Here is a 13027-nt window from a genome sequence, read left to right as displayed (position 1 = left end):
ATGCTTTTGTAGGCATCCTCTTTCGACTGGTGTCTGTCGTTTGGTGTGTCTCAGCTGACTGCACAGCCACTCGTTCATGGCCCAGCAGCCGGGCGAGAGCTAACTTGGTCTGTTGATCTAACCTGTTCTAGACTCGATCTAGACTCGATGTGATAGGCGGAACAAGTCTCAGTCAGCTTTTGTCTATGTACTCGGGCTGCATACCAGAAGCGAACTGAAGATCGGTTAGGTTAGGCATCAGTATTTTGCACCCTTGTCAGCTCACTATGATCGGGATATTATTCTTCTAGAAAACATCTTTTTTTCTTCTTTCATGACTTGGCAAGTTCCTTGGACCTTGTTTCATCATCAACTGCACATTTAGTCACACACACCAACTTTATATCTCACATCGCTATGTTTGTTGTGATGACATTTTAAAGATTACGTTTTCCCCACTCGATCGAGTCTCCACTAAATTGCCGTTGAGCCGTTCGTTGGCGAGTTGGGCAGGTTTTTGCTCCCTTTTTTCTCTTCACCTACTCTTTGGCCTTTTACCCATTGATTTAATTCGAGGCTGTCTGCCACTTTTTTCTTATCAAACTGTGGAAAATAACAGACGCGCAGTATGGCTGGTGTTGATACCAGCGAGATCCGCCAATGGAGATCGATAGTTACACTCATCGCCTTTGTGGTGGCTAGTACGTCCCATCACTCACAACATCCAACGAAGAATCACTAACACTTGTGTAATAGATATCCTTGTTCTCTGGCCCTTTCGCATCCCTGTATACGTCCCCAAATCTGTCGTGGACGTGACATGGCGATTCTTTGTACACCTTCGCATCATACCAGCGAGCACACATCATGCCATCCTGCACGATAAAGAGCGTTGCACAAAACACTTTGTGCGATTTAATTTTCCCGTCAATTTTATTACTGCGCCTTTAATTGCCGATTTGTTTCTATTGGCCATTTCTGCAATTGGCCGGAAAGAAGTACACGATGGCACTGTCGGCGCCAACCACATCCACCCTCTCGACATCATGGCCTTCTTTATTACTCTGGCTTATATTGCCATTTCTATTGATGCATCCGGTGTCATTCGATGGCTAGCTTTCAAGGTCCTGTCGTGGGGTGGCAAGGTCGGCCATCGACTCTTCTTCTACCTCTACGCTTTCTTCTTTCTGCTAGGAAGTTTCATCGGAAACGATCCCATTATTCTTTCTGGAACGGCTTTCCTTGCCTACATGACTCGAGTTTCGAAAAACATCACCAGTCCGAGAGCTTGGATCTTTACCCAGTTCGCCATCGCCAATATTGCTTCTGCGATTCTTGTCTCATCCAACCCCACCAATCTTGTCCTCGCTGGCGCATTCAACATCAAGTTTATTGTCTACACCGCCAATATGATTGTCCCGGTTGTTGTCACAGCCATAGTCCTCTTCCCGTTCCTTCTTTACGTTGTATTTGCCGATGAAAAGCTCATTCCCTCCGAGATCGAGATGCACACCCTCCCTCAAGCAGCGCGAGAAAAAGAACCAGTCAACCCAAACATCCCCTACGTGCAGCACCAGGCCGAAGAAACCGCTGACTCTGGCGAGGGACGACAAGAAATGTCTTTGTCACTGGCCTACATCATGAATCCTTTCCTCGACCGCAAAGGCGCGGCATTTGGTGCGCTAATCATGTCCGCTACTCTCATCACCGTGTTGGCCATCAATGCCGCAAGCACAGGCACTGGTGAGTACCCCGTCTTCTGGGTGACTGTTCCCGCAGCCTTTGTCATGTTTTGCTGGGATATGGGATCCGGCTGGGTTCACCGGGAAAAGACGCGTCAGACAGCCGCCAAGTACAAGAATGAGATGGAAACCGCACGGGCAGAGAGAGCTCTTGAACGATCGGTAGTTTCGCAGGATGAGACGGATCCCAAGTTGGATGTCACGTCAGGTATTTCTGATACTGGCCATGGCTCAGCTGCGAACGACGAGCAAACAGAAGGCATCGCACTGAAGAATCTACCAGACACCAACGATCACACTAACTCACAATTCGAAATTCCGAAGCTGGTGGTATCGAACACTGCAGGAAACAGCCCTATCATTATATCCGGATCAGAGCCGCAATCACCAGCGCAAAAGTCTAACTCTTCCCCAGGCGACGAGGACACTCTTCACGCTCAAAACATGTCGGCGTTACCATCTGCGCAGATGGATACAGAGAAACTCGAAGCTGGTAATTTCCACCAAGTATCAAAGCAACCAATCGATCGACCCAACTTGGTGTCAAAGTCACGAGAGGCATACGAGTGGCTTCAACAGACCTTTCCAACCGTCATGGCTGTCGCAGCTCATCTTCCGTTCGCCTTGGTACCATTTGCGTTTGCCATGTTTGTCCTTGTCCAGGCGCTAGTAAGCACGGGCTGGGTTAACGTTTTTGCATGGGGATGGTATCACTGGTCCAAGAGGACAGGTACTATCGGAAGTATCGGTGGAATGGCTTTTCTCTCAGTTGTCTTGTCCAACGTAAGTTGTCTTTCCCAATCAAATGCCTCACGTCATGCTAACAACGTCTAGTTCTCGGGTACCAACATCGGAACCACGATTCTTCTATCACGTATCATCCAAGCCTGGAAAGAAATAAACTGTGCAGTTGACACAAGTCTCATTACTGATCGAACATACTGGGCTACGATTTACAGTATGGCTCTTGGCGTCAACTACGGCGCGTTCAGCACGGCTTTTAGCGCATCGCTGGCTGGTCTTCTTTGGAGGGACATCCTCGCTCGAAAGCACATTCATGTAAAAAGCCATGAGTTTGCACGAGTAAACTTTCCTATTATTGCTATTTCGATGGCGGTTGGGTGTTTGGTTTTGGTAGGAGAAGTGTATATCGTGAGGGATAATTCTCCGTATGCATCTCGGGAAACAGCTTGTCCAAATAATTAAAAAAGCGCGTTGATAGATAGACCCTAATAGACTGTACATGTTTGATGGCCTGGTTCTAGGCAAAAAAATACTTTGATGTATCTGTGAAGTAGGATAACAAGTATAAGTCAGACTTGCATGATTGTATGGTGTATTTAAAAGTAGCACCATCTTGTGCTAGCTGTTTCACATGACTGACTGGGCTGCCTCTCATATATCTCTACGGGTTGTGTAAAATCCGGAAATGACATCGTCAGCCGTGTTTCCGCCGTTCTTATGACCTCGAAATGGGCCGTGCCCTGGTCCCTTATCTCGTGGGTTGATAGAATTGATGACATGTCAGAACCTGTTTAGGACATCGTCTATTAAAATCGCGCATAGTGTTGTCATACAGCTTGAATCATCTTTGCAAGTTTCGATCATGGGTTTGTCTCGCATACATACAACATTCCCACACCGTCATGAACACATGGCAAAAGTACGAAGCTATATAAAAACTAAACAAAAGGTCTTTTACAAAAAGACAACCTAGTTCCGAACAAGCAATGCCGTCCCATGTGCCGCTAGAAACGGATAAGGAATGATCTGCAGGGGTATCCGCATTATGGAATCAAAGCTGGCCATTACGCTTATCGTAACCGCCCTCTGCACCAATAGAACGAAAGATAATCTCCCTTTTAAATGATTCACATGACAGTCCTGCCCAATAGTCCTCCTGATAAGAGCAGCGGATAGATCCTTGTCCCCAGACCTCGAATGCCGCAGTCCCGACGCAACTGCCTGTAAAGGCCTTAGCAATGCCGAACTCCGGACATAGTCGGCGGTAGCATCCATTATTGGTAGGTCCCTAAACGGAGCAGACTACCCGATAGTAACTAGATGTTTTATGCAAGGCTGTCAGGGTCCCTTTGTCCAAGCTGTGGTGGAGGCTGATCTGCCACGAGGAACCAAGCAGATGCCAAGGACGGGAGGCTGCATTGACAGATCAAGCCAAGACATTGAAACCGGCAGATGTTGACCAGCTCAATGGTCCCAGACATATCAAAAAGATCATCTCTTCTTGGAAGGTGATACGGCTAACAGAAGCCGATTGAAGTGGGAGCCATATCGATGAAGCATCACGCAATCAAGATACGACAAAATCATCACGATCTTGGATGATCAGCACAATGTCGATCATGTATAAAGAAGCCATTGATACCGTCTCATCCAACACTCTCATCATCATCATCATCATCCGCCTTCTCTCTTCTCACTACTCTACATCTCCAGTATCATTATCACAATGCCTTCTCTCAACGCCCTCCTCAGTGCCTCTTTGGCCTTTGCCTCCATCGCCCTCGGCGCCCCCGCCGTTCAGGACAAGCACTTCTCCGTCGAACAAGTCAAGAACCCTCAGTTCGTCAAGAACGGTCCTCTTGCCCTCGCCCACGTCTACGCCAAGTACGGCGTCCCTCTCCCCAAGGGTCTCGAGAAGGCCGTCCAGAAAGTCAAGTCCTCTCACACCAAGCGTCAGAACGGCAGCGGTTCAGTCATCACCACTCCTCAAGATGAGGACATCGAGTGGTTGACCCCTGTGCAGATCGGTACCCCTGCACAGACACTCAACCTGGACTTTGATACTGGTTCTTCCGACCTTTGGGTGTTCAGCACTGAGACCTCTGGTAGCAGTGGACACGACGAGTACAACCCTGCCAAGAGCAGCACTTCCAAGAAGCTTTCTGGTGCTACTTGGTCCATCAGCTACGGCGATGGAAGCACCTCATCCGGAGACGTCTACAAGGACAAGGTCTCTGTTGGAGGCCTCGTTGTCAGCTCCCAGGCTGTAGAGTCTGCCCAGCGTGTCTCTGACCAGTTTGAGCAAGAGACTGGTCTCGACGGCCTCCTCGGTCTTGGTTTCAGCTCCATCAACACCGTCACACCCACCCAGCAGAACACCTTCTTCGACAACGCTGCCCCCAGCCTCCAGTCCGCTGTCTTCACAGCCAACCTGAAGCACCAGAAGCCCGGAACCTACAACTTTGGTTTCATCGACAGCTCTTCTTATACCGGCAAGATTGGCTACGCTCCCGTTGACTCCTCTCAGGGATTCTGGGAGTTCACCGCCAGCGGATACGCCGTCGGTTCAGCTACTGTGAACAGAAGCCCCATCACTGGTATTGCCGATACCGGTACCACCCTCCTTCTTCTCCCTTCCGCCATCAACTCGGCCTACTACGCCAAGGTTAGCGGTGCTCGCTACAGCTCTTCTTACGGCGGTTACGTCTTCAGCTGCTCTGCTACGCTGCCCAACTTCAGCTTTGCTGTTGGTGGTGTGACCATTACCATCCCCGGTTCTTACATCAACTACGCTCCTGTCCAGGACGGATCTTCCACCTGCCTCGGTGGTATCCAGCCCAGTGAGGATATTGGCATCAACATCTTTGGTGATATTGCTCTCAAGGCTGCTTTTGTTGTCTTTGACGGTGGCAACCAGCAGGTTGGCTGGGCCAAGAAGACTCTGTAAGCGTCTCTGGAATAGCAATTTGTTATGTTTCTTCTGTATATACATTCATCCTGTCTATAAGTCGAATTACCCTATCTATATATGCTACTGTTACACAATCGAATAGATCTCGGACCACTAGTGAGGTGCTGTGATATGCAGATGAAATACTTTACGTATTCCTGGAATAAGTATCTTGTAATCATCACATGATGATCATGGCCAACTGAATTACTAAAAACGATAAATCTTAATTCGCTGGGTAGTCAAAGGATGACACAGATTGCATGCTTTATGTACGCCCAGGTCATTTGAGTATCCCTGTTAATGGGGGGGTCTCCAGGGTACGGAGTCACTAGTGAGCTTAATTGAAATGCCCAAGAATGGAACTTTACGTCGCCATTCGAGAGAATGTGAAATATTTCAGCAGGTCCTTTGGCAGCCTTCCTTTTACTCTGAGAACTCTTCTAAAATGAGTCACATCGCTCAAGGGCGATCATTATAGTGAATACTGTGAAAGCCAATGATATTTGATACTGTTACTTCTGTCCAGCCTCTAAATCATAAATCATCCTTGCCCGTCGCCAGAGTGTGATTCAGCTTGCATCGACTCTCGAGGTGAGGTTGGGAAAACCAAGAATCTTTCCGTCGACCGATGAGGAATCATTTAGAATCTAGACTCTTGATGATAATGCGGCTTGCAGCAATACAGGCTCCATGCTGATCTTTTCTGCTTGCAAAAATAGAGGCTAGCTGACAGACGATAGACCAGTTTCCAATGCGTGACTACGCAGAGGGAATTTGCTATTGTCAAAATAACCAATAGCAGACTCAGGTTGAGACTTTGGAGTGATTAGTGTGCATTCCTGCAGCTTTATGGTTCTATTGAATCCAACGGCATGATATCGTATCCTTGGCCACTCCAGTGTAGGCTGAAGAAGGAAAGGTCAACCTCATGGAGGGCATCGCATTGTGCCATGTTTAGTAGGGTGATATGAAAGTTATCATTATTTTGCAAGCTTATGCAGGTGAATAACTATCAAAACGGTTGGCCTCCTAATTTAGCATATAAAAATAAAGAGCCTAAGAAGCCTAGTCTAAGTAGCATAAGCTGACCTACTAGTTTTGTCTCTTGTGCTCCCATCGGCCAATTGTTCTAGTACCCCGAGGATATGATATCTTCAAGCGGTTGTATCCGTATTCTAGTGCCTTTCTAGTTAGATAGTTGGCCTCAACGACAAAGCGGGCATGTTCGTGCAGCCCAGTAGCTCCCTGTCGCCAAGACGCCACAGCACCTGCATGTCAAACAGTAAGCAAAGGAGATTCCAATCAAAATTTGAGTAACTTTAATAGCGAGCTTTAACGTTGGGATGGGCTGATCCCAGGCTGGAAATGGCATAGCCATCAAGACATCATCATCCCAAAGCGGTATAGGTGAGATGCAGCGTTCAGCTGAGGACCCCTGGTTTCTTCCAAAAACAGAGAAATCACAAAATCTATTTGTTACTCCGCCTTGGTTCACACTTAAGGGACAGTTGTGGCGTGCTCGGCTCGCGCCGTTTGCGCCGTCCGTCTTGAAGCATCAGGCATAGTCATTGAGCATACCGTCTAGCTCCACTGACCAAAGTCCCGACCCACAACACATACATTCTTCGCAATTCAAGTTATGAGTAACACTCTAGTACTAAATCGTCTCCTCAGCTTGCCACTTTCACGATTCATCCTGGATGACCATAGCGTAGGGGCTTTGTCGGGCGCTTAGAGTTAATTCTATCGAGTTAAGGAAGACCAGGACGTCGTGATGCTACCGGGACGAACGGACTCATACCGATATGTGATATATGTGATTGAACATTCTACTGGTATCATATTGGGTATGTGATAGCTGAATTCAGTCGTCGACAGAGGCCCGAATGCCAGCTGAAAGTGAGACATAAATCTTCAGCGACGGCGAATCCTTCACTCTAGCCGTGTTGGGATTGCTTCACCAGCACCTAAACGCTCAGTTGCGAGAGATGTGATGAATTTCAGCTTTCCTTGAGTTTTCCTCAGACTTGTTCGTATTGGTTTCTGAAAAGTCCGAAGATGAGGCAATGCGTACGCTCAAGATGATCAAGAAAATGTATATAAACCTCAAGCATCCCCAGCTTTAGAAACCAGAACCATCAACAAACACTTCAGACTCAATCACAACTACCAACAACTTTCAAACTCTTTCATCACTCCAAATTTCTAAAAATGGCTTCCGCTATGACCTTCCCTCAGCAGCAGCAGCAGAGCCTGCCTATCCAGACTACCAACTCTGGCGCCTCTGTTGACAACAACCTCCTCTCTGCCTTGGCCCAGTATGTCACCACTGGTGCTCACGCTCGCAGCACCACCGAGCAGGAGATCCAGGAACTTGCCCAAGATGCCATCTCCAAGCCCGGTGGCCGTGCTCACCTGGAAGCTCTGATTAGCTACGACTGCCCTGAGCACCAGGTCTGGAAGAACCAGGCTTCTGCTGATGGTACCATCACCATCACCAAGACGAACCTCACCGTCAGCCTCGGAGTTAGCACTCTTGAGCTGAACTTTGAGGCTAGTGGTGCGGGTTTCTTTGTTCCCTACAGTGGCTCCCTCAACGTGTGAGTATAAACCCATAACACTAGGTGAAGGAGTCAACAATACTAACGCATTGTATCTTAGTGGCACCCTCTTCTACAACGAGTTTGCTCAGCTCGCCCCCGGCAATGCTACCTTCAAGCTCTATGTTTCTGGAGTAAGTAAACGATGTCAACATCACTGTTCGGACAAGCTAACCAGCTCTAGCTCGATTTCTATGTCAGCATCTACCGCAACCAGGTCTACATTGGCAATTTCCACTTCACCAACATCACCTTCGTCTTCCCCCCTGGTGGTGTCAACCTGAACGGCAGGATCATCTAAATGTTCTATGGAGAATGTCAAGAGCCGCGTTGATCGCCATGGCTCATTGGACTAGAAGTAATTTTTACTTCAGCTGTTTTTCTTTGTCATCCTGCTTAGTGTTAGCTTTGTCACTCGTTAATTTACAATCTATGTTTCCCGGGAATATTGAATATTTCGTCTAAGCCTCCGTTTTTCAGTAGAACCATAAAGACAGCTGTAAAAGAACCTAGTGGGATACTAATGATACAGGATCTGGCCTGATTAACATTATGCTATTTGTTGAGAAACAGATCTATTATTCGTGGGAATATCAAACATTACACTTAACTGTCCATTGTCTAGCAGAATTATAAAGACAGCTGTATAAAAACATAAAAAGATGTTAATGATATAAGATCTGGCCTGCATACTTTGTTCAAACTTGTAACCACTCAATAGTATCTGGCCTGTCCTGTAAGCTACGAGTTGGACTCACCAGCTAATATTAAAATGTCTGCGAGCATCGCTACCCCATGCCTCTCTGAATCTCCAAAAGGTGCTGAGCCCTTTGTGAAAAACATTCTCGTAAAAATAAGGGATATCGGAGATGTTATTCTTTGGAAGCTGAACCTCCCAGACATGATTACGTTTCCTTTCAGGCGGCGTTTCAAGGGTTCGTCCTGCCCAGTAATATTGCCATGCCGTCGATCGCCGTCTCTGTCACTCGCGCCCTGATGTGTGGAAATAACAATCCTCAACTCTTAACCGTTGCTCTCGAAGGTCCTTAGGAGATGGAAAGTGCATATCGATTGTTACCGAGTATAATCTCCAGTTGTCGCAAAATATCCATGCTCGCTGCCGGTAGATCTGAAACAGCATTGGGGGCCGAACTCTATATCATGCGTGCTGTTAGTACGACTAAAATGGCAGGCAAGTGATATGTCTGCATGTGCAAAAATGTGATGTGCAAAGAGCTGTGACAAGCGAAAAGGCTGATGGGTGAACACATCTTCATCATCAAAGCCGTAGAAACTTTGGCTTGGGCTAAAAAGTTCGATTGAGATAGAGTATAACCAGCTGCGAAGGTGCTCACGACTTTCAAGGGTTTGACGTGTTTGCGTGAGTGCATGAGAAAGGAGATCCAGCCCATGGCATGATAACCACCGCGAGAGAGATGGGCAATCCCCTGGTAGGTATATATCTGCAAATTGGACATCGGCAGAGAAGAACAAGTTGTCGGGAAACAGCAACCGTTTAATTCTTGCTGTGTTGGCCGAACCAGATTTGGCATCGCATGTACTTCCTAGTTGCGCAAAGATGGATCCATAGGAAGCTTCCACATAAGCATAGACACAAAGGACGGTTTCATGGACCCCTGAATCGAGGTTTTCCAGGAGATCCTGGGCATTTTCGCGGTAATAGTCTTTATCCATCGAGTCTTTCAGGCGCGGATCGTAGATCTTAGCCAGTACCTCAACCTTTAAGAAAGCTCTGAAGAGGCGATATTTCTCAGCCAATGTCAAGTCGTCAAGGGTTACTCTGTTGTTGATTGTATCGATGAACGTGATATTAGGCAGAGAGCGGTATGCTTCGGTCGGGGATGGAGATGTTGCTTTTGTCATGTAGTCCTCAATAAAGAAGCTGGTGCGCACGAAAAGGTGATGCAGCTTGGTAATGTCGGCGTGTGTTTCGAATAGGGGTAGACATTTGACGAGCCATCTATCGAAGAGGAACAATGTCTTTTCGCTATTGCCCATCGATTCGTTAAACCGAATAATTGCCATGGCATCTTGGATCAGTTCCTGATTGTTATTGTCAACTTGATCCAAACTTGATATAAACCTTTTGAGAAGAGCAGGTTTGGAAACAACGTACTGGTTCCACATTGCTGGGGATGCTTGTGTGAGTCGCCAAAGAGTCGTGTGTGAGTGGATGTGGCTCATAATCTCGAGCCGAACCTAGAAGGGTCGTTGTTGAAAGGGATCCATTTTGGCTGTCCGTAAGGAGAAAGGTGGGAACAGTTTGTGCACTTGTAGTACGTGGCAACAGGCATTTCTGTCGGTGATGGACGATGAAGTGATATGGGGTCGGTTAGGACTCAGGCATAGAAAACAGGGTGGTGGGAACTATGGCGCAGCAGCGAGGGTTATGTCCGAAGCATCCCAAGATAAAAGCATGTATACGAAGATGACATGTTAGCTGTAGTAATGATCCATGGGTATCAGGTAACACTAGTCTCTCATACCATAATTAGATGACAGCAAGTTAGACTATAGAGCTTTAGTGTTGTTATCGACCAAGGAAGTTGAATAGGCTTGGTATTGATGAACCTGTCGATATCTCGCACGCAGAACTGAACAAGACGGTTCTTGTTTTCCGACCGCCTGTTGCGAAGATATGGATCTGAGTAGTCTGAGCGTGAGTGGGTAATGTCCTGTCTGTATGCTACGAGGGTAACGAACAGTGTATCTGGAATTTACAATTACTTATGGTGTCACAGCATATGAACAATAACCTTCTAACACGTAATCTCTTCTACTTAGGTTCCCATAGCTTAACGTTGATCGCCGTGCTCCCTCCCTCCTGGCACATTCATCTGAGCAGCTGTTGATATCGCCCATCAGCCGAAGTGGCTTGTATTTTCCGCATCAACTGCTTCACTTTACACAAATAGGACACATGATCTGCTGGAGGTGGGGTAAAACACTGATGCTTAATTATGTAACGTGGATGCTCCTGGATGGCTGCACTTGCATCAGGCTGAGTCGAAGACATCCCTGGACTCTTTTGGGGCTTGTCCGCTGATAACATGCTACACTGGCCCTGAAATCATGGGAATATTTAAAAGAATCCCTTTGAGAGTCTTTCCTTGTTGCAAGAAATATTCTCATTTGTGGGTAGTGAACCCGATGGACACTCGACTGTAGGGTGCAAAAGATAAACAGCCTAAGAGGTCTAATCTAAGCAGCATAAACTAACCTACTAATTTCGTCTCTTATGCTTCAAACTATCCATATCCTGGCAAAAGCAGGCTTCGCTGAGCCATGAGTAAATGACAGCCTGCATCAAGACACACGCGTATTTACCAAGGTATCAAAGCCTAGTTGTCAACTTCTGTGGCTACATAGACAGGACATGACGAAATATCAATGGTACCTCATCCCTTGTCCCAATATGAATATTTCTGGTAGGATCTACATGGCCCAGAATTCTATTTACATGTTGGGAGGATAAAGGCATAAGCGAGGGTGGGATATTTGCATGCATCACCTCAGTGACATGATGTGACATTACCCCGCCCTCCTGCAACCAACAGCCACAGTCCGAGTACATTTCATCCACCTAGAATGAAGGACGACATTTTGGCAATGCGACAAACCACAGATGGTGCAGATCAAAGTCAAGATGCGAGTGCCGATGCTGCCTCGGGACACTCCCTCGGACAACCCTTGTCTCTCTATGATCAGCTCAGTAAAGATTATGACTGCACGCGACTTTTAAGAATCGACGAGGCCAACGATGGCGACCCCATCACCTGTACCATGTCTGAGATCCCTTTTGGTGACAAGCCAAAGTTTGACGCTCTTTCATACATGTGGGGGGCATGGCAAAGCTGAGCAAAAGATTACGATCAATGAACACGAATTCAGCGTTCGACAAAATCTTTGGGACGCTTTGCATTACCTTCGCAAGCACTGTCCGGACACCAGTTACTGGATCGATGCAGTATGTATCAATCAAAACGATATCGATGAGCGAAACAGACAGGTTCGGATCATGCACCACATCTACTTCAGGGCTCAGACCGTGGTTGTGTGGCTGGGAAAGACGTATTCACAGTATGAGGCACTTGTACCTCAGCTTCGACGCCTTTGCCATATGAACGCTCGAATTGAAGAGACGACACCAGAATCGACACCAGAGCCAACCCAGACTGGCAGTTCTGTTCGCGATTTGGCAGTAGAACTGTGCAATGATGCTTATTGGAAGCGCCTTTGGATAATCCAGGAGATTGGATTAGCCAGAGAGATTAAAGTCTGCTTTGGAAACTGTGCGATAGAATGGAGACAGTTCAGACAATTTCTAGTAACTAATGGCCTCGAATCAGAGGGACCAATGAAGTTGTAGAAGCAAAGGCAAGACAAGTATACTGGTGCAAACACCTTACTTCACCTCCTGCAAGCCCATCGGGAATCTGAGTGTCAAGACAGAAAGGACAAGGTATAAGGCCTCATGGGAATGGCCTCCGATGCTCGCGGTTTTGTTATAGATTATAACAAGTCACTCTTCGAGATTAGGACAGTTTTATTGAAATACGTTGTATCTCAGCCGCCACTTCCCGCCAAACCGGCCGCCCCTTTTAAGTCGTATGCCTATCTCAGTGGCCTCAGGGTACCAGACACAATTGGCCGCTAGAAGCATAAGAGACAAAATTAGTAGATTAGCTTATGCTACTTAGACTATACTCTTTAGACTATTTATTTTTATAACCTAAGACTTAGGAGGTTAACTGTTCTGCTACCCATTAGAGTGGCATGTCAATCGTCTCGTCACCTCATCTTCACTACCCTTCCTTGCTGATCCTCCTACTCGGTTCTAGCCCGCTTCGGATCAGGCTCTTCAACATGGTCATCCTCGACATCGGCCAAGCGCTCGTTGGTAGGTGTCTGGAACTCATACCCAGAGTCTTCAACCTGCTCACCCTCCTGATGAGCCAAGGGATCGTTGACAGGCGCCCCAACTCTAT

General features: G+C 47.1%; 4 protein-coding genes across 4 annotated transcripts; 3 read left to right on the top strand and 1 right to left on the bottom strand.

The window, feature by feature from the left end:
- Nucleotides 1–607: 607 nt before the first annotated feature.
- Nucleotides 608–2784, top strand: FGSG_07776 (uncharacterized protein; the record flags this gene model as incomplete). Its single annotated transcript, XM_011329291.1, has 4 exons — nucleotides 608–680; nucleotides 736–2504; nucleotides 2556–2679; nucleotides 2714–2784. 4 exons carry the CDS (start codon nucleotides 608–610, stop codon nucleotides 2782–2784), a joined length of 2037 nt encoding a protein of 678 aa, XP_011327593.1.
- Nucleotides 2785–4164: 1380 nt separating this feature from the next.
- Nucleotides 4165–5422, top strand: FGSG_07775 (endothiapepsin precursor). Its single transcript, XM_011329290.1, has one exon. The coding sequence runs from the start codon at nucleotides 4192–4194 to the stop codon at nucleotides 5410–5412; it is 1221 nt and encodes a 406-aa protein (XP_011327592.1). The 5' UTR covers nucleotides 4165–4191; the 3' UTR covers nucleotides 5413–5422.
- Nucleotides 5423–7573: 2151 nt separating this feature from the next.
- FGSG_07774 (uncharacterized protein) lies at nucleotides 7574–8430 on the top strand. Its single transcript, XM_011329289.1, has 3 exons — nucleotides 7574–8018; nucleotides 8080–8152; nucleotides 8203–8430. The coding sequence occupies exons 1-3, from the start codon at nucleotides 7630–7632 to the stop codon at nucleotides 8317–8319; spliced, it is 579 nt and encodes a 192-aa protein (XP_011327591.1). The 5' UTR covers nucleotides 7574–7629; the 3' UTR covers nucleotides 8320–8430.
- Nucleotides 8431–9092: 662 nt separating this feature from the next.
- Nucleotides 9093–10166, bottom strand: FGSG_13218 (uncharacterized protein; the record flags this gene model as incomplete). Its single annotated transcript, XM_011329288.1, has 1 exon — nucleotides 9093–10166. One exon carries the CDS (start codon nucleotides 10164–10166, stop codon nucleotides 9093–9095), a length of 1074 nt encoding a protein of 357 aa, XP_011327590.1.
- Between the last annotated feature and the right edge of the window lie 2861 nt (nucleotides 10167–13027).

This window comes from Fusarium graminearum, chromosome 4, assembly GCF_000240135.3.
Source record: "Fusarium graminearum PH-1 chromosome 4, whole genome shotgun sequence".
In the NCBI taxonomy this organism is placed as follows: domain Eukaryota; kingdom Fungi; phylum Ascomycota; class Sordariomycetes; order Hypocreales; family Nectriaceae; genus Fusarium; species Fusarium graminearum.
This window is presented reverse-complemented; position numbering and strand designations above follow the sequence as displayed.

Coding starts and splice junctions, on each gene's coding strand:
- FGSG_07775 (XM_011329290.1), top strand. CDS start 4,192: ATGCCTTCTCTCAACGCCCTCCTCAGTGCCTCTTTGGCCTTTGCCTCC.
- FGSG_07774 (XM_011329289.1), top strand. CDS start 7,630: ATGGCTTCCGCTATGACCTTCCCTCAGCAGCAGCAGCAGAGCCTGCCT. Junction 8,019..8,079: donor TACAGTGGCTCCCTCAACGT/GTGAGTATAAAC, acceptor ATTGTATCTTAG/TGGCACCCTCTTCTACAACG. Junction 8,153..8,202: donor TCAAGCTCTATGTTTCTGGA/GTAAGTAAACGA, acceptor AACCAGCTCTAG/CTCGATTTCTATGTCAGCAT.